Below are 25,622 nucleotides of genomic sequence, written 5' to 3' on the forward strand. Positions count from 1 at the left end.
AGCTTTCATGATTTACCCTCTCGAGTCTTAGATAAACCCTTTCATATCAAATACTATAACCATAAATAGACCTCAAGTACCTCTCTACCTTGCCTTCCACCTAACTCTCCCAACCCACATAGCCCAATCCCGCACATCTCCCCTCTCACAAATTCTCTCAACAGTAAACCACTCCCTAGCGAGCTCCTCATTACTCGCCATGCGATGCACAAAACTGTGACAAGCGCGACAAAGCCACGCCACGCTATTCAACATCCACTCATCATGCCAGCCCTTTTTAATAACTTTCGCATGCACCCCACGCGGAATCAAATGATGATACGAGAGCGGGATCCAGTCGCGCTCGCAGATCTCGCACGCATCCGCGCGCGTGTTTGCCCACGCCGGCGGGCCGGTCGTCACGCTCGATGTGTACTCTGCAAGCACAGGCGCGAGGAAGTCCAGCACGTCCGATGCGTCGGGAATTATGCCGTAAACTAGTAGCGATTCGGTTACGCTAACTGGGATTGGGGAGAATAAGGTTTCGAGTGTGGCGCGTGAGAGGGGAGTGTCGGTGTCTGGGGGGATGTAGAGGGTCGATAGGGCTGGATCATGTTGGGTGGCCGCATAGCTTAGGGTTTTGAGGGAGTCTGGGAATGTGGTGAAGGTTTCTGAGGCTAGGAACTGGGGTTGTTAGCTTTGGGTCTTGTTAGTTGTTGGCTGTGGTGTATGGGTTTTGTTGTGCCTGAGGGCAGGTTGTTTTGCGCTGGGTTGGACTGGCTAGGTGGCTAGGTGCATGTACATCAACAAATTCGGCGAGCTCCTCTGGGTCTGCTCTCCCGCTTGAGACTGTTGTCGCTGTTGTTACGTCTTTGCGCTCGGTGCGCTCGGTGCGCTTGCCCTTTGGCTTCCGTCGCGTTGGCTTTGGTTTTTCCTCAGAGCGGGCCACGATGGCATTAGACAGACATTCGCGGAATACAGCATAGTTCTCATTGGAAGCCATTGAGACTTAATTAGGAGAAAAGCCTTGACCAAAAGCCTTGACCTTACAGGTTTGGTCTGGAGAGCGCGTTGGGCAAGTTTGTTTTGCCCCACGGAAGATTGACATCATTCTTTATCCACTCTTCGACATTCCTTCAAAGGCTTCAAACTTTGTTCTTTTTGACATCGTAACTTATGAAACATCATGACAGCCACAACAGTTGTCGCTTTTGATCTATATGGCACTTTACTCTCAACTGAATCGATCGTTAAACAACTAGAGAAACATTGTGCCAATGACAAGGCGCATGCGATCTCTGCGCTCTGGAGGCGGTATCAGCTGGAGTACACATGGAGATTGAACAGCATGGGCAAGTAACGCTTCCAGGCTTGACGGTCAAATTATTGACGATCAAAAAGGCCGCTATGAAGACTTCTCAGTCATCACACGTAACTCCCTACTGCACGCGCTAGCCGACAACGAGGAGCAGCTGAGCGACGATACCATCGAACACTTGATGCAAGCTTACGACAGTCTCTCTACATTTTCCGATGTGAATCCAGCTTTGGCCCACATAGCTGCCGACCCAACCATCCAAGCCGTAATATTCTCCAACGGAACAAAAACTATGGTATCAAAATCGGTGTTGCGGTCCAAGGACCTTTCGCCGCACGCGAGCGTCTTCAAAGATATCGTCACCGTAGACGAAGTCCAGCAATATAAACCATCTAAGGCAAGCTATGAGCACCTAGCGAAGCAGACGGGCCAAGACCCATCGCAGATGAGCAAACTTTGGCTGATTAGCGGCAACCCTTTCGACATTGTCGGGGCGCGCGCTACAGGCATGCAAGCTATATGGGTTGATCGCGCTGGTGCGGGATGGAAGGATGCCGTGGCACCAGATCTACAGCCAACGGGCATTGTACACAGCCTGGAGCACATTATGAACGAAATTCATTGCCATCGGCTTTAAGCCAAGGCTTCCAACATTGAATTTTGAATATAAGTTCCAAACACCAAAAAGAGGCTTGAAGAGGAATGTACAGCTGAATATATTTCCAAACGCTCCACACTTGAGTAGAAGAGTTTGGGGTAAGCCAGCAGATTTGGTCTTTCCTCCCATTTCCCCTCCAGAACAGTGATTGTAACAAAAGTTCAGAGTGAATAGGGAGGATTTCAGTTTATGTGAAGAAGAAAAGGAAAAGGGCGCTCGGCGAAAAATTTCTCGATGAAATAGTACTGGATTAGTCATCCAGACTGATATCCAATGATCACGTGGGAGCTTATCGATAAGGTGCTGCCTGCTTTCGTACTCATCCATTACCGTTGGAACGGATTCTTTGAACCTGTGAACCTGGAAGTCATGTCGCAACTCCTGGATCCAAGTCGAGCTGCCTGGCTGTATCCTATTCGGGTATGTTATTTTGGGGGTTTCCAAAGCTTCAAAGCTTCATGGCTAACCTAAACAGGGAATCTACTATTTTGCGTCCAATCGGTTCCTATGGCCTCTCTTCAAGGCTCGCCTTCTCCCCATCGTCCTCCTCTCATCCTTCATATACTTCATTCTCTTTTTCTTCACGTACCTTCCCCAGGTTGCCTTCCTTGCCATCTTCCAGGGCAGCTCAGCATGGGTGAGCGGCGCATTCCTGGTGCTTGGTGAAGGAGCTGCGATTGTTGCCGCACTCTTCGAGGCATTCTTTGTCGATGAGACTCTAGTGGATATATTCGATGCAGTGTTGGTGAAAGAGGGCCAGGAGGAGCTTGTTACCACTTCGCGGGTTATTTACCCCGAGCCCGGAAACCCGGCCAAGCGTCTAGGAACGCCGACCACCAGTGCTGTGTATTCTCCATTTTCGTTGCGGCAGATCGCCGAGTTTATCATTCTGCTTCCGCTCATCTTTATCCCGGTGGCCGGCACTCCTATGTTCCTAGTGTTGACTGGCTATCGTGCCGGTCCCTTCCATCACTGGCGTTACTTTCACCTACTGGATATGTCCAAGCAGCAGAGAAAGGAAAGTATTAGCCGCCGTCAGCTGCAGTACACTACGTAAGTCATGTTTCTTTTCTCTGTTGATATGAGATCTCACACACTCTAGGTTTGGCACGGTGGCTCTGATCCTTCAACTTATTCCTCCTTTTTCGATGCTATTTTTGATGACCACGGCTGCTGGGTCGGCACTTTGGGTGACGGATATCGAACGCAAGCGACGAGCTATCAACCAGCAGTCCAGTCGACTAGGTGAGCAATACCATGACGATATTATGCCATGACCTGTGAACTAGATATCTATTTCGGGTGTCCGAGGTTACTGCAAAACGCATCTAATTGTCTATTTCTGGTTCTTAGTCCACCCTTGTTCCGTATCACTAGAAAATAGTCGTAGTCGACCATAGTTCAGTGATTCTTGATGAATTCCATCGTAATTCCCCCTACCCGATTAATCTCGTAAAAAAAAGGGTCTGAAGCATTTTCGGAATAGCACGTGACCGCAACACGGTCCGAGACTTGTTTTCTTTTTATTGCGGATTTATTCACAATATAGCACTCAGAATCATCCGTTGAGAGCAGATAGATCACCGGAAATATCGTTTGAATAGTTGCCTCAGCAAAGTTCTAGATTTCCAGATCCTGGAGGTCTAACCCGCTTAGCAATCCAGAAGTGTGACCCCTCGAACCTGAGGTCTGGATCTCTTCCCCGAGATTTCCAGAGCTTCAGCTTTTAAAGTTCCTGGGTTATTCCCGACTCTCGGGACACGGATTTCGGCATTCTTCCGGTTCATAGTTAAACCTGGAGTCTGGATGTACTGACTGTCTTGAGCCGAGTAAACATGACCTGACGGTTCGAGGTGTGGTCATCCCGGCAATTTGCTCATCGATGGACTTGAAAACAAGACTGCGCAAGGCCTGCGATGCCTGTAGTATTCGGAAAGTGAAGGTATGATCCATTTGTCATAGTATTCCGGAAAATACTGATTTCCATGCAAGTGTGATACTGGTGGGCCGCCTTGTCGGTCATGTTCTAGCTTGGATATTCCCTGCACCTATGAAAGACCAAGCAGACGCCGCGGGCCTCCTAACCGCCATGCGGAGGCGTTGAAGAAACAAAAGCGGGAACCTGAAGATACAGCGTCACTGAGCCCGGCAGACTATCCGTCGGCGAGGACAACTCCCCTAGCAACGCCATTCGCCAGCCCTCAATCTACATCGTTCCCTCTTTCGGCGGAGTCGATATGCTCTTTGCACACGATGCAGATGTTACTCGATGACTTTTTTACTTACATCCATCCTTTGGTCCCAATTCCACATGAGCCTTCTTTTCGAGCAGCCTTTGAGCGCCGGGAAGATGTAACCAACCACACGTTTTTGGCGCTTCTGGCGTCAATGATTGGACTGCTAGTGACTTCCTTCCCTCGGCGGCCTAAACTCCGACTCAACACCGAAGCTGAACGCACCGCTTTCCCTAATTCTATAGCTCTAGTAAAGCGATGCCTTGACGTTGCCATTCAAGCTCGCGGGACCGGATATCTTGATCGCAACGCCACAGTCTACGATGCAGCGATCAGCTATTTTCTCGCTATATGTGCCGGCTACATTTACAACATGCGCCGGTGCCGTGTGTACCTGTCGGAATGCCGAGCCATGCTTCAAGTGTATGATTTATGCCGGTCGCCGACCACCACCAACCCCCCGTCCTCGACATTAGGACCTCACAGCCCGCTATCACAAACCTCAGTAATGGTGCACGATCAACCAGCACATAATTTTACGGAAAGCCAAGGTGTCGACCTCATCACTCAAGAGCTCGGCCGGCGTCTGTTCTACGTCACCTTTGTCGGATATCAGACATTATACCAGATGGGCTCTTCAGATATCAAGGTTCATGCTCCTCCAGAGACACCAACGGACCGTTATCCACCACTCCCGCTGGAGATCGACGATGAATTTTTATTCGCAACACATGTTGAGCCACAGCCATCCGACCGAGTTTCACAGCTAGTCGGGTTCAACGCAAATGTCCGCGTCTACAGCTCATATACCACCCTGCTAGCTTGGGAAATAGCGTTCGGCAGCGGTCAAATCTTTGATTGGGAGCACCAGCGCAACTGCATTTGGGACTGTCTTAAGAAAGCAAAATCTGCACTAATCGATGTTCCCGCTGAGTTGTCCCTCCACCATCCGAAACACATATCCCCAGCTGGTTTATCAGGTCTTGGCGGAGATGACACAATCTTCAGCTACTCGAATGATCGTATCCACCAAGAACGACGTTCTATACAATATGAGATACAGAAATCCAATATCTACGCTAGTCAGCTATGCACCAGGTCCTATCTGGTCGAGAAGTACTGGAGCCTTTTTGAGACGTTTTCAAAGTACGGAAAGTCACCTAAATTCACGACCCCGGGCGGCACCACACCACATATCAAAATCGAAGGAAGACCCAATTCGGTACCGAGTGCGAGTGTGACTCCCACTAGAACAGCCTCGTCAGAAACCAACACCGAAGCCCAACCCCATGCGCAAACAGACTATATTGGCCGCGTGATGGCTGAAGAGCGTAAACTAGTCATCAAAGATCTCTTCGTGCTATTACGAACAGTGAATGAAGTGAACATGGAGCCGAACGGCGCAAGCATTGTATGTCCCCTTTACTCAAAACATTACTGTGTATCAAACTCACGAAAGGACCTTTTTTACAGACCAATAAAATCCGACAAGTAGCCTCCACCCTCCTCGGCCTCTCCCACCGACCGAATCAACCCAATACCGAAATCCCAAACCTCACAACCGCTGCCGCACCATCACCATCACCAACGACCGCGCCGCCAGACTTCCAAATCCTTACTGCCGCAGAGGCGGAGTCCTACCTACACGCATTCATCGAAACGCTTGTCCGACTGGAATGCCATTCTCCCATGGGTGATGCAGCCAGTCCTGCAGACGGCCTCAGTCCACAAATGAACGGCCGCGCTATGAGCTATCTGAGTGATTATGAGCGGGATCAAGAAGAATTGAGCCAGTGGGCGAGTTTGAAGGAGTATCAGCAGAAGTTTGCGGAAGCTGGTGGTGTGTTGTATCAGTTGTAGCGTTTTCAGCATCTTCTTGATGTTGTTCTTTTCTCCTCAGCGTTCATGCGTAAATCTTTCGCGCGTTACTTTTGGGATGGGAAGGTCAGGGGTTCTCGCGCGTCGGACCACGAATGAGCGGCCGGCTATTCTTTATAAGAAATAAATGAATGATAATGTGGCCATTTGGCTTTGATATTTTAACATATACACATGCGCTGAAACAGCAGCACCTTCCCTGATTACATTGATTGTATGCTTTTCTTCCGGCCCCTAGTAAATAGGGATGCAACAACGCCCAGACCCTGAATGCAAGTCAACCATGTCGAGAGAAAAAGGAAAATATAATACAAAATTTGATAGAAGATCATGAGGGGAATGGAGAGTGTTAGATGACCCAAACAAATAATACAAGCGACCATCACGACCGCATAGATTTTGAGATCAATGAGCCATCTAACTCACAGGTAGCGCTTCTCAGAGATCTCTTCGTAGCACTGGACATGGTCACCAGGTGCAAAATCTGTCCAGTTTTCGAAAGCGATACCACATTCAGTGTCTTTGCGCATTTCGGTGACGTCTTTCTTGACGTTCTTGAGGGAAACCATTGTGCCTGTTGTGGGAAGTTAGTTTGGTCCAAGTTATTCGTGTTGAGCTGCTTGTGATATGCTTACCATCATAGACTATCTCCTCCCCGCGAAGCACCCTGACCTTGCGAGTTTTGTTGATTAGACCGTTACGCACACGACTTCCGGCAATGGCTGTCTTTTCACGTCCCTTGACAGTGATCTCGAACACCTGCTGGATCTCGGCTTCTCCGGTCACACGCGTAGTGACCGATGGAGGCAGTTTTTCACTGAGAATGGCTTTGATGTCATCAATGAGTTTGTAAATGATGTTGTGGTCCAGAATTTCGACGCCCTCGGTCTCTGCAATACGCATGATGTTAGGATCGATGGCCTGGTTGAATGAGATGATCTTGCCCTTGGCACTGCCAGCATGTTCGATATCGAATTCACTGACAGGGCCAACTCCCGAACGGATGACATTGGCAAAGACTTCGTTGGTACCGACTGCTGCAACGGAGTTCAAGACCGCCTCCACAGAACCGTCCACATCACCCTTCAGGACGAAATTGACCGACTTGGGACCGGTTGGTTCGACTTCCTTTGCTGTTTCTTCCTCTTCCTTCTCGCGCCTACGCTTCTCGAGAAGTTCACGACGAGCCTCATTGATGGCAACGATATCGTTACCCATCTTCTGGGTATCAGACTTCTCCAAGCGGTAATCCACAACGTCCTTGGCTTTCTGCTCGGTTGGTGCCTGTAGGAGCTCGGTGCCAGCACCCGGCTGCTCTCTCCAACCATCGATTTCGACGGGCATTCCAGGCGTGGCCTCACTGATAGTTACACCGGCTTCATTGCGGAGGGTGCGGACACGAGCCCACGCGGTACCGGCAACAATAATATCGCCTGGCCGCAGAGTTCCACGTCGAATTAGAACGGATGCTACACGGCCATAAGACTTTGTAGAGGCCTCAATGACCCAGCCTTCAACGTTGCAGGTGGTAGCTGCGCGGTGGTCAAGCATTTCCGAGAGCGCGACGATGGCTTCTTCCAGTTCAACCATGCCCTGTCCGGTTTTGCCGCTGACACCGATGGCCTGGACGTCACCTCCATAGTCTTCCACATGGATACCATGAATAGAAAGGTCACCCTTAACTCGATCAGGGTTGTTCCCCTCCTTGTCAATTTTGCTGATGGCGACAATGACGGGAACCTTGGCTTGGGTGGCGTGCTTAATTGCCTCGATAGTTTGCGGCTTGACACTGTCGTCCGCAGCAACCACAAGAACCACAATGTCGGTCACGTCGGCACCTCGGCGACGCATTTCCAAGAATGCAGAATGGCCAGGAGTATCAAGGAAGGTAATGGCTTTCCCGGAAGGCATCATTACGGAGAATGCACCAATATGCTGGGTGATACCACCATGTTCAGAAGCTGCCACAGATGACTTGCGCAGCCAATCCAAGATCGTGGTCTTGCCGTGATCAACGTGACCCATAATAGTGACCACGGGTGGCCGAGATGGCAGATCAGATGTGTCCTCTAGTTCAGGGGCAGCATATAGATCTGCCTTGCCGCTGTCGAAGATGGCCTCGTAGTTGAATTCGGCTGCTACCAATCCGGCAGTTTCTGCATCGAGAATATCCCTGTACGTGATTTCCTCGAAGCCCATCTCCTCCATCCGCTGCACAAACTGCGCCGGCCGCACGCCAACGACATCGGCTAGGTTGCTAACACTGATGAATTCGGGCAGGTAAAGAGGAGCTGGTGCTGCCAGCGTAGCGGCCTTCTTTGCGGCCCTTTGGGCGGCCTTTTCTTTCTGCTGGAGTCTCCGCTCTATGCGGAGGCGCTCGCGATCTTCCGAGTCAAAGTCGGCCTCATCATACTCACTCTGACGTCCCTTGCGTCCATCACGACGCTTCATAGGTTTCGGCGGCTGCTGCTCTTGTGCCTCTAGGTTTTCTAGCTGCTCCAGTGCAGACATATCCCAAGACCATTGATTCTTCTTGAAATCTTCTGCTTCCTCCTTTGTTTGAGGTCGGTCAGATTCCTTTGAATGGCGCCCTGTGGTTTCCGTTGTACTCGGCTGACCGTCTTGTTCCAACTCAGACAAAACCGAATCCCCTAATCGCTGGAACTTGCTAGCGTCCTCAGAAGGGGATCGGGACTGTCTGAACTGTGAAGGTCCGGGAGAATCGCTATACTCTCTGGTTATTCGGAACTTTGGCTGGGCGTCGCTGGGTCGTGAGGTTTTGCAGAACGGACACACTTGCTTTGTGGCAAAAACATGTTTCATACACTGAGGGCAGTTCCAGTCGTCGTGGGCCACTGGATGGTCCCTAGCCGCCTTGCTCTGAAATCGGCCTTGGAATCTGTTTTGTGTCTTTTCAGGGGCGAATGGGTTTTCTTCATCAAATGTCGGTTTTGTTCCTCGGATAGACGGGTTCCTCTGATGATTCCGCGTGGTTCCTTTGGGCCACCTCATGTAGCTACTTACATTCTCTTCTTTGAACGGATTCTGCTCTTGGGTGGACGAGGTCCTCTCCTGATTCCGTGCGGTTCCTTTGGGCCATCTCACGTAGCTACCTGAACTCTCCTCTTTGAAGGGATTCTTCTCTTGAGTGGACGGATTTCTTCCCAGATTCCGTGGGGTTTCTCTTGATCCCATCGTGTAGGCATCTTGATTATCCCGAGGACTCACGCGCCGCGCGTACGGTTTCCTCTGCTGGTTTGATTGCCCTGAGTTCCGTTGTTGATTTGACTGTTCCCGCCTCCGTTGTGGTGGTGCAGGTGCTGGCGGCGGCGGTGGTTGACTATTGGCGACAAGGGTTTGGCGCATCGCTTGTTCTGCGAAACTTAAGCCCGCCGATGCCGTAGTTTGTTTAGGGCCCCATCGGCTGCCGAATTTGGCCTTCACGGGCGCTGGATTTGAAGCAGTGCCATCATCATTCCCACTCGATGGATCCGATGAGTTCCAACGCGTCGCGGAGAACTGTAAGGTCCGTCGAAGTGTGAGAGCTGTTAGAGTGGGTGTTCGGTAGGCTGAATTCGACCACTCAGCCCGACGGGATAGCTGTAGTTTTAGTTAGATGCTATTGCAACACTTCAAAACTGCGGACTTACCCTGCAGACTGGCCGACGATGCATCATTCATTAGTCTATCCACATCTGGATCCGTCAACTTTTTTCCCTTTCCAGAAGTTCGAGAGGATGAGCTTATGTCACCGCTTAGGTCAGCTGTAGGTATCAAAATGCTTATGTAAAATGTCCGCCGGTAAAGTCACGTGCTTCGGCAACTTCATCCAATCAGAGGGCAGATGGCGCCATAGCGATAAGCGGGCTGGATATAAAGTCTGGAGTCTCCGGATTGTGTCCCTGTCTATACTTTTGGTCGTTGCAATTATATTCCTTGAAACATGGAGACCGAGGTAATTGACAGTTTGGATAAGGGCGGTGGTGCCCTCCGCACCGTCAAGGATTTGGCCGCGGGCGCAGCGGGTGGAATGGCTCAGGTTCTCCTCGGTATGTGTGCACCCTACTTTGTTTGAATTCCGGGGGAAAGCCATAACACCATGAGATGAGAAACTTGTCATGAGTGGTGCTTTTTTGGGGGAATATTTAAACATGCAAAACTAAAGCAATTACTAACAAGACACTAGGTCAACCCTTTGGTATGTGATCTGCCTAGAGCACATCTCGGGAGGCATTAGTTAACAACTCGGCAGACATCGTCAAGGTGCGCCTGCAAACTACCACCCAGTACAAGAGTGCGCTAGAGTGCGCAACCCAGATCTTCAAGAACGAAGGTCCCACGGCCTTCTATAAGGGCACACTAACCCCGCTTATCGGTATCGGTGCATGCGTGAGTTACCCCCGCGGCGGCAAGGTCTACTATAGACAACTCCTCTAACCAACCAATCCAGGTGTCTGTCCAATTCGGTGCCTACCATGAAGCGCGTCGCCGCTTGGAAGAGCTGAACAAGAAGAAATACGCCGACTCAACCCTTTCTTACACTCAGTACTACTTGGCTGGTTCATTCGCTGGTATCACCAACTCGGTGCTGTCAGGCCCAATTGAGCATGTCCGTATTCGCCTGCAGGCACAGCCACATGGCGCTGGTCGTCTGTACTCAGGCCCTATCGACTGCGTGAGCAAGCTGGCCGCACAGGGCGGTGCCCTCCGCGGTATTTACCGCGGCCAGGCAGTTACTCTCATCCGTGAGGCTCAGGCTTACGGTGCCTGGTTCATGGCCTTTGAATTCATGATGAACCAGGATGCCAAGCGTAACAATGTCAAGCGCGAGGATCTCTCTAAGGCAAAGATTGCCATTTACGGTGGTCTAGCTGGTGAGGTCCTTTGGCTCTCCAGCTACCCGTTCGATGTTATCAAGAGTAAGATGCAGACCGATGGATTCGGCGCGCAGCAAAAGTTCAGTACCATGCGCGACTGCTTCAAGAAGACCTATGCCATTGAAGGTCTCGGTGGTTTCTGGAAGGGCATTGGCCCTACTCTGCTGAGAGCTATGCCTGTTTCTGCCGGAACATTCCTGACGTATGTTTACCCTTTACTTTACTCCCTCATGATGCTTGTGTTTCTAGGATTGCAGCTAACCCCTCTCCCCAGTGTCGAGTTGGCCATGCAGGCTCTCGGTTAAAGGTCCCGTAAGGGTAGTTTTTTATGATGAAAGTTGACGCATTTGGTTTTTGTTCGGTTTCACTTGAATTCTTTGATATCCAGGGCTCGTTAAATACCCCACAGTTAGATGGAGGTCCACTACAAAAGTGAACGGCATTTCAGAGCTTATAGAGATCTATATCCATGTCTGACATTGGACAATTGTGAGATTCGATATACGTATACAGTGTTTCCAATAGACAGTGTTAAAATTCTTACATTGCCACCCGCCAAACAGCAGGATACTAGCGGGGATAGTGCAATGTTCCTTTTTACGTTGATCTAGACTGTTGAAGTCAACAGATGTATATCGGCAAATGGTGCAGCTTAGATAATTTGAGGACAAGTAAGCAGTTGGAATATACATCATTACATGTTTAGTGTTCTCCTCATGAGGTTTTATTATATAAATATCCGGTAATTCAGATCGGAGAGAAGAAGTTGATATTTGTTCGACGCCTGAGGCATTCATGCAGCAGCCTCGGCAGGCAAATCCTGATGTCATCTGTCCAGGTCATCGCCAACCTATCCTGCTTCGACCTTCCCAATTGCAACAACTATGCTCTGTGGTCATATTTGAATGTGCTGGTGAATGCTCATTTCGTATCTCAAAATATACCACTTCATTTTCCTTTGCTCGAATCTCGCCCTATGCTTACAACCATGGCCACAGCCACCGCACGACCTGTCACCCTCCTCTCGACTGTCCTCCTGATATACCCTGCAACATTATTACTCGGGTCTTTGTACTCAACAATCTCCCCAACAGCACACCATTCCAGAGATTTGTCTGGCTCTTCCCCACAGCCCGCAAGCCCTCTGGCGCCATCCCTGGCTACAGACCTGAACCTATCTGAAAGCCCCGTCAACTACTTCGCAAAAAAAAATAATATCTTCAACCTCTACTTCGTAAAGATCGGATGGCTATGGACCACAGCCGCCTTTGTTTCGCTCCTCATTTTCCAACCCCTCTACTCCTCATCTCGCCGGGAATCCTCCTCACAGCAAGAAGCACGTTTCCGACGCACCCTACAAGCTATTCTACGCTACGCACTCGCAACAACAGTATGGTATCTTGCAACACAGTGGTTCTTTGGACCGGCAATCATTGATCGCGGTTTCGTTGCCACGGGCGGCAAATGTGAACGGGCTCTCGAGGAAGCCGGGAAGATGGCCGCTGGGCAGAGCAGCCCAACCGACCTAGAAACACTATTCACAGCAGCTACGTGCAAAACCGCCGGCGGTGCATGGAGGGGTGGGCATGATATCAGTGGGCATGTGTTGATGCTGGTTCTGGCCACAGGACTCCTCGCATTTGAGGCCGTCGGGGCCAGCGCACGCGCACCCGCATTTTTATCATGTTCTGATCCCACTGGGGATGCGGGACGTGAGCGCAAAGCCAGTGACGCCAATAGTACTACAGTAGTTGACTCAACCAACACTGGCGGGTTCGCGAGAACGTGGTCACTCCGTCTTGTTTGGGGTGTCGTTGGCCTTGGCTGGTGGATGCTCTTCATGACCGCGATTTGGTTTCACACTTGGTTGGAAAAGGTGAGTGCATTCTTCGGCAGAGCCATACCACGAGAAAGGGTTCTATTGGCTAACGGTTCATCTAGTGGTCTGGTCTGTCCATTGCTTTGAGTGCTGTGTATGCCATCTATATTCTTCCAAGACGGATAGCACCATTGAGGGACGTGGTTGGACTTCCGGGAGTATAGACCTATAGACCTCTGTTTTGTCTGCAAGATCTGATTCTCAGCAGCTGTGAATATACCGAATGATAATGATAGATTGCATTGTTTTTGGGCATGACGAAGTGCTCAAGTCGTCTTTATCCAGACGCTGAACTTCCTGGTTATACATGGAAAAGTCACCTGTACATTTTATGCTTTGGCTGCCTTCAGGTCTACTACTGTCGAACCTGTCCATGGATATTGTACATCGTAGAGTGATAGAAAACTGTTCATCTCTTGACATTACATCACATGTGATTTTGTTCATTGCTAGGGTGTTGGTGTTGGTTCCTGTCCCAGGAATCCAGCTTGAAATGCTGGGATTGACGTGTTAGCACACTGAACTCATAGAGGCTCGTGTGACTTACCACCTGGAATCAACGCCGACGCATACATCACCCGCGTGATAGGCCTCAAGTCCTCCGGTGTCAGATCATCGGATATGGATAGCTGCATGTATGGATCCCAAGCGGCAATGATAGCATCGGAGTAGCATTTCAAATCAACGGTGCGTTCTTTTTCTGCGTTCACCGACTGGCATTGGATGCCCATGCAGGTCCCAAATTCGCGAAAGGCCAACCGAAATTTTATGTTGCGTTCCAAGTATTGATTGATCTCAAACAAATTGTCTGGAATCATCCACAGTCAGCTTGATTTTATCCTATGTTGTGTCGCAAGGATTGACACAAACTGACATATTTGCTCGAAGCATTTCCCCGCCAGGTCAGCAGCCCAGCGCTCTTGTCCAGAAAACCAATGTGCCGTCCATAATGTCATACCCAAATCCAGAGGATCACTTGAAACAAAGTGCTCTCCTTTGCGCTCCATCGTGCGTCTGTAGTCGTCAATCTCCTCGGCCAAGAAAGCACCATCACCTGCTTCCATGGCTGTATCTTGCAGAAGTCGAAAAACAACAAAGCCATCAATCGGATCAAGATTACCCTCTGACTTGACCATTGGCTCCGACAGATCCATGTTCATTTTCCATATCATTCTCGGTCGAGCTGCCGCGCGATCGACAAAAAACTTTGGGTGTATCGCCTTTGCCAGCTCTATGGCTTGCCTGTTGTACTTCAAATCTCCCGATGCTTTGGTCATCCTGTTCAACGCAAACATCCAAATCGTTAGATAATGATGATATTGCCCATCACCATCTGAACCGCGAGCATCTGTCTTGCCGATCCTCAATCCACCGCTTAACGGGTTGGCGTCTGTTGCTCCTCGCAGTCTTGAACGGCCGTCTCGATTTCTACCCAGAACGTCATGGACAGTCTCAATTAGACGAGCAGCCAGCACCAGGTAACGGTCGTCGCCAACGGTGCCATTGCCGGTTCGCTTATACTCGCTGTGCATTGTAAGAAAGTTGACAACCCCGAAGGCATCTGTCCATAGGTATCGCCCCCGGTGACCGCCTGATCTTGGTGGTGGAGTCCAGGTTTTTGGGTCTTCGATGCTGCTGAAACTCCCGTAAAGAGATTCCATGGCTTGTCCAAACCGGTCTAGGCGCGGTGACGGACTACTGATTGGGAGAGCCATGCTCGAGGTATGTGTCTTCAAAACAGGATGAATGATTGCTTTTCGAGTAGTGTTCTGCTTGAACAATAGCAATCTAGACAGCTGCATTTGTTATAGATGTTCATTCTCGGGTGTTATTTATTCCACTCGGGATTGAAGCATTTGTAGTTTGCCATCGACGATGAAGTCATGATGACTGCTTAGCTGCGGGGATATGAATAATTCGCTGGAAAAACTCCCGTGAAACAAAGAACATATGTTGTATTGATGAAAGAAGAATGGAAATGCCGTGTGTCATTTCGACATGTTTATCTACGTGAGATATTCTGCGTGAAGATTATCCCAACCATAGCTTAACCGTCCATGCGTTTGGCGTCTATATTCCGAACCACAAAAAAGATGCCTCAACTACAGGAGCTTTTCAATTCAGCAGTGCAGCCTCTGCCTGTAATTGAGGACAAAAGCTTCGCATCACACTTCGATACTTTTGCAGGAAACCAAGTGATTCTTCTAGGAGATGGCAGTCATGGAACATCTGAGTTCTATTCTGCACGTGCAGAGATCACAAAGCGACTCATTGAGCGACACGGCTACACCATGGTCGCGGTCGAAGCAGACTGGCCGGATGCAGAGGCGATCGACCGATACGTACGCTTGCGCCCAGGCCCCAAGGCGCAAATTGGAGGAAGTGCGAAAGGATATGAACCATTCAATCGATTTCCCACCTGGATGTGGAGGAATTCTGAGATGCAACAGTTAGTTGAATGGATGCGTGATCGAAACCAGGCCCTCCCACCCGAGCAAAGAGCCGGGTTCTACGGGCTGGACCTGTACAGCATGGGTGCCTCGATCGGTGCTGTGATCGACTATTTGGACCGAGTAGACCCACAGGCAGGCAAGCAAGCGCGCCAGCGGTATGGGTGCCTAGAGCCTTGGGTTGATGATCCCACTTCATATGGTCTGGCATCCCTTCGAGGCATGGAAGACTGTGAACGCCCGGTGATGAAGATGCTTGGAGACCTTTTGGAGCGACGGCTTGAATACATCGGCTCGCGGGATGGCGATGAATACCACAGCGGCGAACAGAATGCCCACCTGGTTCGTGACGCAGAGAAGTATTACAAAGCAATGTACTACAGCTCAGCAAGTTCATGGAACCTGCGCGACATGCACATGTTTGAAACTTTGGAACGTCTGTTAAAGCACCATGAGGGAGAGAAAGCCATTGTGTGGGCACACAATTCCCACGTCGGGGATGCGCGCTATACAAGCATGGGCTTTCGTCGCAAGGAGCTCAACATCGGGCAACTATGTCGTGAGCGACTGGGACGCGAGAATGTGACCATTATTGGATGCGGAACTCACACTGGCACCGTTGCCGCGGCCCATGAGTGGGACGATGATATGGAGGTCATGTCCGTCCGTCCATCCCGGGACGACAGTTGGGAGATTGTGGCCCATGATACCGGGGTACCACGCTTCGTGCTCGACCTGCGTCAGGATCGCATAGATCCCTCTCTGCGCTCAGCGATCGCCGCTGAGCAGCGCCTGCAGCGTTTCATCGGTGTCATCTACCGCCCTGATACTGAGCGCGTCTCCCATTACTCGCAAGCTCTCCTTCACAAACAGTTTGATGGTTATGTTTGGTTTGATACGACTCAGGCTGTTAAACCTTTGGAAGTCATCCAGCCCGACACGCCACTTGGGAAGGGCGAAACGTATCCATTTGGTCTCTAGTGATGCACTTCTTTTGTTGGTCAAAAGCTAATACTTTTTCTTCGGTATCTTCGTCTCTTAATGCCGTGCTTCATTCAATGTACCTAATTATTATGCACATGTTGAGAATTGCAATTGACTCTCCTTAATTATCACTGAAGCCGTTCGTTCTGCATGCGATCTTAGCGCTTCCGATGCAGCTTTGAGTTTTCTATGGGGTTTCCTGCGGTGGCTACTAACATGATGGTGTCAGTATCAGATCATGTTTTATTTCGGTTCAAAGGCCGGGCCTTTTAATGTCCCCTTTCTAAGATGGAGCATTTTCCGAAATGTTCGGAGATTTTCCGAAAGCAATGAGAACTATGTCCAAAAGGGGACAAGCTGACCGGATCAGGTTAATCAGATCAATCAGATCAATCAGATAAGGCGGATCAAGCCTAGTGGGATCCATGTACTTTGTACATGGGCTTGGTCTATATTGTGTAGTTTTGCAACATTTGACACTTTCAGACCCTTGACTGTCTCTCATTGACCTCAAGAATCGCCTAACTTACACAGTACATACGTACCAAAAAAAAAAAACAAAACAAAACAAAAAAACAAAACAAAAAAACAAAATTCCGATCATCGGTGAGATCCCAAAATGGGGTGGGCAATTATTTTTTGACTTTTTTTGACTTTTTTTTGACTAGCTTATGTTTAGCTTGTCTCTCTAGCTAATCTACTCTTCATTTTTTCCCCAGTTGGTGAAATTTTCATTTACATCTCGTATTGTAGTTGCGGTATAAATCCAGTGCCCAGGAAACTGGTCTCCCCGAACCTGTACCTCCTCACTTACTTCCAGACTTTTCTATCGTGGATTCGGGCTCTTTTCGCCATTCAAGGTCCTGCCTTTTAAGTTTCAGAGTTTCGGTGTATTCAGTTTGGGTTTAGGTCTGATTGTTGAAATCATGGCTGTGAGAAAGCGCTTCGTCAACCCATTTTCTCGGGCATCTGCCGAGGAGCTACCAGCGACTGATGTACCCGACATGGAGGCTTCCGCAGACTCCAAATTGGAAAAATTGGGTGAAACCGATCGGGCCTCGTTGGATTCAGAAGTTATTGATGAAAAAGCGCAGTCGGGTACTCAAAAAGCTCAGGCAAGCACCCAAGCCTGGACAAAGAACACATTGGTTGCAGCTTATATTCTGTGAGTTCCGTCTTTTCCCAAGCCCTGAGGTATTTTTATAGCTAATGGCCCAAAGCGTCTGGGTTGTTAACTTTCTAGAGTACTTCAGCTCTGGACTGCTGAGCTCCCTATCCCCATATATCTATAGTGGGTTCGAGCTACACTCCTTGACAGGTCTTACCTCCGTCATCGCTTCGTTGATCTCCGCTCTGGTCAAATTTCCCTACGCGAAGCTCATGGATATTTGGGGTCGGCCTCAGGCCTTTGGAGTCGGTGTCGGATTTCTGACTCTCGGACTGGTCATGATGGCCGCCTGCAAGAATGTACAAACATATTGTGCTGCTCAGGTTTTCTACCAAACTGGGTTCAGTATGATCGATTTCTCCATGACCATTTTCATTGCCGATACTACGGCTTTGAAAAACCGGGCTTTTTGGATTGCGTACGCCGCTTCTCCCTATCTCATCACACCTTGGATCTACGGTTACGCTGCCAATCAAATAGTTGCCCCAGGCGGCATCGGGTATCGATGGGGCTTTGGTGTCTTTGCCATTATCATGCCCATTGTCAATGCTCCGCTCTGGGGTCTGTGGTATTATACCTAGAAAAAAGCCGAAAAGCTGAACTTGACGAAGAGGAGCAGTGGACGAACTCTCTGGCAGTCTATCTTGTTTTACTGCATCGAGTTTGATGTTATTGGCCTGCTTATCATCTCCACGGGTTTTTCTCTCTTCCTGTTGGCGTTCAACCTATACTCTTATCAACCTGGAGAGTGGCATTCCCCAATGATTATCTGTTTCGTTGTCATCGGCTTTTGTTTGATTATCGCATTCACTTTCTGGGAGAGATACTTTGCGCCAGTGAAGTTCATGCCTTGGGAGTTAATCAAAAACCGGACTGTTTTCTTCACCTTCTCCATGGTGGTGTCCCTGTACCTGGCCTGGTATATATGGGATAGTTACTTCTATTCCCTTCTGCAAGTGATGTTCAACCAAACCGTCACGGAAGCAACCTATATCTCCAACGTTTACACCATGGGCTCGTGTTTCTGGTGTCTTGTCTTCGGGGCAATTCTTCGCTACAACGGCCGTCTAAAATGGTGGGCCATCTGCTTTGGTGTTCCTCTTACCATCCTTGGGGTTGGCCTTATGATCAAGTTCCGCCAACCCGATTCGAACATTGGATACATCGTCATGTGCCAGATCTTCGTTGCATTTGGTGGTGGCACCCTCGTCATCTGCGAGCAGATGACTGTCATGGCTGTTTCCGCTCAGAGAAATATCCCTGCTATCCTGGCTATCGAGGGTGTGGTTGCGAGTATTGGTAGCGCCCTAGGAGGTACTGTTGCTGTCGCGATGTGGACTGGAATTTTCCCTGTCAAGTTAAAGGAGCTCCTCCCGAGTTCTGCACAGGCAGACCTCGCTACCATTTACGGCTCCTTGACTGTCCAGCAGTCCTACGCCAAAGGCACAGCTACTCGTGATGCTATTGACCATGCCTATGGTGAAACTCAGCGACTTATGCTCATTACCGCTACTTGTCTTTATCTTATAACTTGGACTTCGTGCTTCTTTTGGAAGGATCTCAACGTGAAGAAGATGAAGCAGCAGGTGCATGGTGTTCACTTGTGAGTGGTGAATTCTCCATATTAGATTGTATAAAGGGTGATATAGAGACACATTCTACAGCGGACATTTATTATGTAGTTGAGCATATTTATGTATCTAGGTACCCATGGCCTTCTTTCATATTCCTTTATTAAAGACATTAAGGTAAGAACTTTTGTAGATGTCTTCTCCCCCTTCTTGGTGTTGTAGCTAGAAGACTATCTATTGGTTGTAAATGCATAACAGTAATCTATATAACGATGAATAGCATAGTTTCCACGAGGACGGCTTCTCAACATGCAACATGCGATATTTGGAGTATTATATAATGTAGATAGATAGGTCTGTGATAGTTTTATGGATGTGATGGTCAAAGATTCCCTACTAAGTGAAACCTAGGTGACTGCTCAACAACATTGTCTGAAGTGCCGCATATCAATGATTATGGCGCAGTGGCTGGCCTTCTTGGGCTAGTCGCTGGTATTTGACTGCCTTTCGTAGTACCATGCCATTGCTTAGCTGATCTGTTTCCTGGCGGAAGATCTCCTGCCAGGGAGTACCACTCGGGACAACGGGGTATCCTTCGGTGCCCAATGCTTTCCTTCGTTGTTTGATCTCATCATCAGTAATGAGCATATCAACCCGCCGTTTGCGCAAGTCAATGCGGAGTCTATCCCCATCTTTCAAAATAGCAAGATTGCCTCCAGCTGCGGCCTCGGGACTAGCATTCAAAATAGAAGGTGACCCAGAGGTTCCCGATTGTCTGCCATCCCCGATGCAGAATAGTCCATCAATACCCTCTTTCAAGAGTCGGCCTGGTGGATGCATATTGACGACTTCCGCTGCTCCAGGATACCCGATTGGGCCAACACCGCGCATAACAAGGATGGTCTTCTCGTCGATATGTGGCGTGTTCTCCAGACGATGTTCGTAGTCTTCAGGGCCGTCAAATACCACAACAGATCCTTCGAATGCCTCTGGATCATCGGGGTTGGAGAGGTATCGCTTCCGGAATGCGGGTGAAATGACACATGTCTTCATGATTGCAGAGTCGAAAAGATTACCCTTCAGATGGGCGAATCCGGCATCTTTCATCAATGGATCGTTGTATGGTTTAATGACACGCCGGTCCCATGTATGTTTCCCACGGACATTCTCAGCAAGAGTTTTGCCATTGCAAGTGAGCACATCGCCATTCAGCTTGCCCTGGTCTAATAATTCAGCCATAATAGCCGGTAGTCCTCCAGCGCGGTAATATTCTTCGCCGAGATATTCCCCCGAAGGCTGCATATTCAATAGCAGTGGGATCGTAGATCCGAGGGTATCCCAATCATCCATGGACACCTCTACGCCTGCGTGCTGCGCGATAGCGTTGATATGAATAGGAGCGTTCGTGCTTCCACCGATTGCGGCGTTTGCTACAATGGCATTCTCGAAGGCCTCACGTGTCATGAGATCGCACGGCTTCCGGTCTGCCTCTACCATTTCCACAATCCGTTTGCCTGTTTCATAGGCGCATTGGGCTCTGTGGCGGTAGGCAGCCGGGATGGCGGCTGACCCGGGGAGTGCCATTCCTAAGGACTCTGCGAGGGCATTCATCGTCGAGGCAGTTCCCATTGTATTGCAGTGGCCGACTGATGGAGTTCTAGAGTTTGGGTTAGATCCTGGGGTCATTTACAGGGGCTTTAGAAATTGCTTACCCTCGAGCGATGTAATCCATAAACTCATGTTCGTCAATGTCACCCGTAGCGAAAAGCTCTCGCCCATGCCACAATACAGTGCCTGCTCCGGTCAAAGCTTCTTTGGAGTAACCGTTGAGCATAGGTCCCACGTTCATGCAGATAGCAGGGATATTCTAGAAATATAAGCATGGATCTAGAAGTCTCCAAGGTCTGGTACCTACCATCGTAGCGGCAGCCATCAAACAAGCCGGGGTTGTCTTATCACACCCGGTAAGCAATACAACACCATCAAGGAAATATCCCGTCAAGATCTCCACCAAGCCAAGATATGCCAGATTCCGATCAAGTGTCGCAGTTGGCCGTCTTGACGTCTCTTGAATAGGATGTGTAGGGAACTCAAATGGAATACCTCCAGCTGTCCGGATACCCTCACGAACACGTTTGGAGAGCTCAATGTGATGACGATTGCACGGCGCAATATCTGAGCCCGTCTGAGCAATTCCAATCATCGGCTTACCAGACATGAGCTCTTCTTTGGTGATACCGTAGTTGAAATACCGCTCCATGTAGATAGCTGTCATTCCGGGATTGCTGCGGCAGTCGAACCATGAGGACGAACGAAGTGTTCGCCCCGGTTGTTTGACGGGGACTTGGGCATTATCTACCTCGCTTGTGACTTTCATGCGCGTTTCTAGCTCCTGATTGCGTCGACGTAGGGCTTGCAGCTCACTTAGACAGTCCTCGATGTTGATTGATTGAGGTTGGGAGTCATTGCTGCATGAACAGCCCTCACAGGACTTCTTATCGGAACACGCCATGGTGTTATAGATACACTATAGATCGGGGTAGTGCGGAATAAACGTTCCATGGATTTGAGGGGTGATGATGGATTATATATGGAGGGCTCCCCATTTGTGCTTCGAAAAAATGCGGAGTGCATTCGGGAGACACTTTCCGAGCCATTTGGCGTCGAATCATTGGAATCATATAATTTGTTGCTGCCCCGCGTGATCACGGAGATAAGCCGAGATTTTGCCCCCCGGGATATGATGCTCCGGATATTGTCTGAAGATATGACGTCGGATCTATTATAGGCGAACTTCGTCTATTGATCCAATTTCCAATAACTCGCCTGTGCCAAAGTCATCAACAATGCAAGGTCTAAACCGTGTAAAGACAGTCCTCGACAAGGGCAACCTCACTCTGGGAGTGTGGCAGCTATTGCCCGGTAGCAAACATGTCCCGTACTCTAGCACGAGCTGGATACGATTGGGTTTTGGTGGACTGTGAACATGGAAATATCGATGGCCAGGAGTTTCGCTCTTATTTGGAGTTCAATTCTAACATTCCTCGCAGATGCCGCAATGCACGAAGCTGTCCCCGCTATAACGTCATATGGAGCGAGCCCAATTGTTCGTGTTCCCGATTTTCAATCTTGGATGATTAAACGTATGTCAAACGGGCTTGATATCCCTAGCCCACTTGAGAATTTCTCATATTTTGCATAGGTGCCCTAGACGCAGGCGCACATGGAGTCCTCGCTCCTCTCGTGCGAACAGTGGAAGACACAAGGGCCTTCGTTGAGGCCTGCCGATTCCCACCACAAGGGAAGCGAGGTTTCGGATCGCCTTTCCCGATGGACAGGTTTGGCAGGGATGTATCAGCCACGCAGTACTTGACTGAAGCCAATGCCAATCTTCTGCTCTCAGTTCAGATCGAGACGAAAGAAGCTTTTGACAATGTCGATTCCATCGCCGCCGTTGAAGGACTCGATTTGTTATTTGTCGGACCTTTTGACCTGGGCAATGGTATCGGCCACCCAGTGTTGGGTAGTTCTTTTGTCCCCGAGTTAGAACAAGCCATTGAAAAGGTTCTGGATTCGGCACACAAGGCAGGCAAGAAGGCTGGAATCTACTGCGGAAATGGAAAGCGGGCAAAGAAATATGCTGATTTGGGGTATGACTTAGTCAATGTCGTGACTGATGTTGGTGCTCTGACCAGCTCTCTCGCGAGTGAAATGGAGATTGTTGCCCAAAAAGCAGGCAGGGCTGCCTCTGGGCCTTACGGTAGCTAGTGCAGCATATATGCCATTGAAGCAAATTTTGTTTGTCTCGCTATTGTTGATCGCGTAAATCATAAGGGGCCATGGATGCATATCGTGAGGGTATGATAATTCACACCAAAGAATTCCAGAACGAATGTGACTCTACATCAACCTGAAAGCCTTGAGCAATTGCCTCAAGGTCCAGATCCGATAGTTCTAATGTCATCAGAGAAGACCCAAATTCAAGTGCACGATCTGCGACGCCAGGTTCTCTGGTGATATTCATAGACTCATCCACGAGCATATGTTCGCTGGGAAAGTTGTTCCCAGAGCTCCCGGGGCTTCCAGTGTGTACATTGTCATCTGTAGTACTGATTCCTAAGTGAGAAATCAATTTCTCCAAATTTTCCCTAGCCTTCTCTGCTGCAGAATAGAGGTGTGTGTGTTCAGCAAGAATATTTCGGCAAAGAATCAGTGATTGGAACATAGTTGAGTTACTCCCTTTCTGTGCAACAATCCGTGCGTGGATCGTTGCACTGATATAGGTAGCGTAAGAGAGCATGTACGGCGCACTGTTCAACGAGAAGTGCTGCGAGTAGTCATGCAGAATCTGAACAATTTGGTTCGCAGCTGCTGTACATGCGTTCACTGACTCATGGGCAGTTGTTGAATTGATGACCCCGTCATGGCCAATTATTAGAGGACGGTGAACCAAAATAATAAGCACGTTGAACAGAGCTCTTGTCGATGGTTAGCAACTGTAAAATAGCCTTGGTTGGTGCAAGGAACATACAAAAGGCAGGCAGACTGAGGCAGGAGAACCGCCTGGTCTGGAAATGACAAATAGTCAAGCTGAAGTGGCAAATTTTGGCGCCAGACTTTTAGCTGTGACTTGATTTCCTCCGAGATATTTGCCCTGTGGACCAGGTTTGACTCTCGAGATTCTGAATAAATCTCACGAAGAACACGTTCCACAATTGTTGTCAACTCGCATAAATTGGTGAGCAAAGAAACATTTAATGACGGAATCACTCCTCGAGGCTTAGTAGTCATATATGTGATACCCTGAAAAGGTTCAAGCTCGTCATAGTCATCTAGGAAGTCCAGTGACGCTCTCAAGTTGACACGGTTGAGAAGCGGAGGCCTTCCTTGGAAAAGACACTGGATCTTATCAATCACTATCAAAGAAGTCAGAGGTTATCCGGGGACAATACGGGGGAGTGATAGCTCACAGTATGCTCCCCAGAGCACTCGCTTTCGAATTTCAAGTTCCTCGGCGGGGATGCTATCCACAGCAGGGAGCACATGCAGACCAAGATCAATGAACATATTAAATGCATTTCCGGCGTATAGCCATGACAGACTCCGTTCATCACATCTGGAAAAAAGCGCATTGGACATGATCAACAAGGCCTGAAGGGTAGTGATTTCGCTTTTATCGAAGCAATCTCGCAAAAGCTGCGTGAAGCGTTGCCGGAACTTCCATCCTGCAGTCGTAATGTCATTTGGGTCGGAACGAAGCTCTGGTCGGTCACAGTGCTTTGACACCACAAAAAATATCGAATTCAACAGCAATTTGGAAAAGTATGGTCCCTCGCAGGCCATATCTCGCATGAAAGCCGGCCGGTAAATTATCTGTGCTGTGTAAAGCTGACGACTCCAGTATATAGAGAGTAGATGCATGCCGATCTCAGGATCGATGCCATCAAAGTCGAGCTTTCCGGCGGCAAGATTGAGTGGCTCTAGCTGTCCTATTATTTTCCAATTAGTACCGTAACCATATTTGGTGTTACATGAGATCCGACTTGCTCTGCCTCGCTGTCTGCGAAAAGAGAAAATGCCGCGTTCCCTCTTCGTTCCATTGTCCTGGTCTATTCTGCTCATTGTGGTTCGGACTTGTATCATCATACACTGTACTCGTTGGGCCATGGTACAATGACGTGTTTCTGCGGTCGTTCTCCGGTACTTCTGGGTGTGATACACCTCTAGTTGAAGTAGAGGAAGAGTCATTCCGCGAGAGACCAATACCCGTTACTCTCGAGAATGGCAATGGAGTACGTGGGGTGCTTTCCGATGTAATAGAATGCTCTAGTTCAGATTGAACCCTTCCAGCAGAAGTGGTGTTGTTGCCTCGAAGCTGGGCACATTTCTGTCGAAGGATTTCATTCTCCTGTTCTAATTCCGCAATGCGGTGATTGGTCGGCCCAAAAGCGAAGCATCAGCAACTTGAAATTTGATTGTAGTGCGGTCACTTGTACCTTGGCTTATTCTGGACCACGCCTAGCCGACATTCGATCCTCTTGGCTAGACAGTTCCCACACTGGGGCCTCTGGGCATCACACTTCAACTACTTGTTTAATCCGATAATGAGTTCAAACTCTGTATAGAGGCTCAAAGCACGCACCTTTTTCTCGCGACAATGCACACACGCTGCCGCCGATCGGCTCCTTCGAGTTGGCATTGTGCTTCATGAGGTCCGGAAACTCCTGTTCCGAGGTTTGCTTCAACTCCGAGGGATATCCTTCGATGACGTCAGCCACAGCATTAATTTTGTGGCCTTGTTTATCAGGCAGTATGAAACATCGATGGATGTTAACTAACTATATTGTAGTTGACTAATGCTAGGGCACAGTCGACCTCCGCGCTCGAGTGGCGGTATGAGCTATAGAGCATATATAAAGATTAGCATACGTAAGTAACGCTTTTAAGGTTAGCGCTTAAATTATTAACTATCAAAAGGCCTCTATAAACACTTAGCCATGCTAACTGAACGGAAAAAAATAGGGTTTGCAAGCGCCGCGCTCAATGCGAATCATAAGAACTCCAACAAATGCACGAGACCTATGAACTTCAAACAAACGTCTGAAGGTAAGGGTTGAATATCAAGG

General features: G+C 49.1%; 13 protein-coding genes across 13 annotated transcripts; 8 read left to right on the forward strand and 5 right to left on the reverse strand.

Moving 5' to 3' along the window:
* Nucleotides 1-84: 84 nt before the first annotated feature.
* N7537_000668 (HNH endonuclease) lies at nt 85-982 on the reverse strand (the record flags this gene model as incomplete). Its single annotated transcript, XM_056891726.1, has 2 exons — nt 85-663; nt 782-982. The coding sequence occupies 2 exons, from the start codon at nt 980-982 to the stop codon at nt 85-87; spliced, it is 780 nt and encodes a 259-aa protein (XP_056756721.1).
* Nucleotides 983-1,165: 183 nt separating this feature from the next.
* N7537_000669 (haloacid dehalogenase, type II) lies at nt 1,166-1,934 on the forward strand (the record flags this gene model as incomplete). Its single annotated transcript, XM_056891727.1, has 2 exons — nt 1,166-1,331; nt 1,381-1,934. 2 exons carry the CDS (start codon nt 1,166-1,168, stop codon nt 1,932-1,934), a joined length of 720 nt encoding a protein of 239 aa, XP_056756722.1.
* Nucleotides 1,935-2,228: 294 nt separating this feature from the next.
* On the forward strand, nt 2,229-3,232 carry N7537_000670 (EI24 domain-containing protein; the record flags this gene model as incomplete). The annotated part of the gene is made up of 3 exons (XM_056891728.1): nt 2,229-2,375; nt 2,431-3,008; nt 3,058-3,232. 3 exons carry the CDS (start codon nt 2,229-2,231, stop codon nt 3,230-3,232), a joined length of 900 nt encoding a protein of 299 aa, XP_056756723.1.
* Nucleotides 3,233-3,837: 605 nt separating this feature from the next.
* Nucleotides 3,838-6,049, forward strand: N7537_000671 (uncharacterized protein; the record flags this gene model as incomplete). Its single annotated transcript, XM_056891729.1, has 3 exons — nt 3,838-3,897; nt 3,948-5,600; nt 5,663-6,049. The coding sequence occupies 3 exons, from the start codon at nt 3,838-3,840 to the stop codon at nt 6,047-6,049; spliced, it is 2,100 nt and encodes a 699-aa protein (XP_056756724.1).
* A 440-nt stretch (nt 6,050-6,489) lies between these two features.
* N7537_000672 (translation initiation factor 2) lies at nt 6,490-9,744 on the reverse strand (the record flags this gene model as incomplete). The annotated part of the gene is made up of 3 exons (XM_056891730.1): nt 6,490-6,641; nt 6,703-9,667; nt 9,718-9,744. 3 exons carry the CDS (start codon nt 9,742-9,744, stop codon nt 6,490-6,492), a joined length of 3,144 nt encoding a protein of 1,047 aa, XP_056756725.1.
* A 266-nt stretch (nt 9,745-10,010) lies between these two features.
* On the forward strand, nt 10,011-11,249 carry N7537_000673 (uncharacterized protein; the record flags this gene model as incomplete). The annotated part of the gene is made up of 5 exons (XM_056891731.1): nt 10,011-10,116; nt 10,254-10,265; nt 10,320-10,456; nt 10,518-11,146; nt 11,219-11,249. The coding sequence occupies 5 exons, from the start codon at nt 10,011-10,013 to the stop codon at nt 11,247-11,249; spliced, it is 915 nt and encodes a 304-aa protein (XP_056756726.1).
* Nucleotides 11,250-11,767: 518 nt separating this feature from the next.
* On the forward strand, nt 11,768-13,012 carry N7537_000674 (putative inositol phospholipid biosynthesis protein Scs3; the record flags this gene model as incomplete). Its single annotated transcript, XM_056891732.1, has 2 exons — nt 11,768-12,820; nt 12,886-13,012. 2 exons carry the CDS (start codon nt 11,768-11,770, stop codon nt 12,985-12,987), a joined length of 1,155 nt encoding a protein of 384 aa, XP_056756727.1. The 3' UTR covers nt 12,988-13,012.
* Nucleotides 13,013-13,272: 260 nt separating this feature from the next.
* Nucleotides 13,273-14,538, reverse strand: N7537_000675 (uncharacterized protein; the record flags this gene model as incomplete). Its single annotated transcript, XM_056891733.1, has 3 exons — nt 13,273-13,319; nt 13,371-13,631; nt 13,698-14,538. The coding sequence occupies 3 exons, from the start codon at nt 14,536-14,538 to the stop codon at nt 13,273-13,275; spliced, it is 1,149 nt and encodes a 382-aa protein (XP_056756728.1).
* A 378-nt stretch (nt 14,539-14,916) lies between these two features.
* On the forward strand, nt 14,917-16,254 carry N7537_000676 (putative erythromycin esterase; the record flags this gene model as incomplete). The annotated part of the gene is made up of 1 exon (XM_056891734.1): nt 14,917-16,254. The coding sequence occupies one exon, from the start codon at nt 14,917-14,919 to the stop codon at nt 16,252-16,254; it is 1,338 nt and encodes a 445-aa protein (XP_056756729.1).
* A 929-nt stretch (nt 16,255-17,183) lies between these two features.
* On the forward strand, nt 17,184-19,032 carry N7537_000677 (uncharacterized protein; the record flags this gene model as incomplete). The annotated part of the gene is made up of 3 exons (XM_056891735.1): nt 17,184-17,422; nt 17,478-17,986; nt 18,014-19,032. 3 exons carry the CDS (start codon nt 17,184-17,186, stop codon nt 19,030-19,032), a joined length of 1,767 nt encoding a protein of 588 aa, XP_056756730.1.
* Nucleotides 19,033-19,443: 411 nt separating this feature from the next.
* N7537_000678 (IlvD/Edd family dehydratase) lies at nt 19,444-21,508 on the reverse strand (the record flags this gene model as incomplete). Its single annotated transcript, XM_056891736.1, has 3 exons — nt 19,444-20,653; nt 20,709-20,863; nt 20,912-21,508. The coding sequence occupies 3 exons, from the start codon at nt 21,506-21,508 to the stop codon at nt 19,444-19,446; spliced, it is 1,962 nt and encodes a 653-aa protein (XP_056756731.1).
* Nucleotides 21,509-21,842: 334 nt separating this feature from the next.
* N7537_000679 (HpcH/HpaI aldolase family protein) lies at nt 21,843-22,764 on the forward strand (the record flags this gene model as incomplete). The annotated part of the gene is made up of 3 exons (XM_056891737.1): nt 21,843-21,918; nt 22,047-22,139; nt 22,199-22,764. 3 exons carry the CDS (start codon nt 21,843-21,845, stop codon nt 22,762-22,764), a joined length of 735 nt encoding a protein of 244 aa, XP_056756732.1.
* A 100-nt stretch (nt 22,765-22,864) lies between these two features.
* N7537_000680 (fungal specific transcription factor domain-containing protein) lies at nt 22,865-25,205 on the reverse strand (the record flags this gene model as incomplete). Its single annotated transcript, XM_056891738.1, has 4 exons — nt 22,865-23,474; nt 23,528-23,912; nt 23,967-24,485; nt 25,139-25,205. The coding sequence occupies 4 exons, from the start codon at nt 25,203-25,205 to the stop codon at nt 22,865-22,867; spliced, it is 1,581 nt and encodes a 526-aa protein (XP_056756733.1).
* Between the last annotated feature and the right edge of the window lie 417 nt (nt 25,206-25,622).

The sequence above is a fragment of the Penicillium hordei genome, assembly GCF_028827395.1.
Source record: "Penicillium hordei strain IBT 12815 chromosome Unknown utg000001l_segment0_segment0, whole genome shotgun sequence".
Classification (NCBI taxonomy): domain Eukaryota; kingdom Fungi; phylum Ascomycota; class Eurotiomycetes; order Eurotiales; family Aspergillaceae; genus Penicillium; species Penicillium hordei.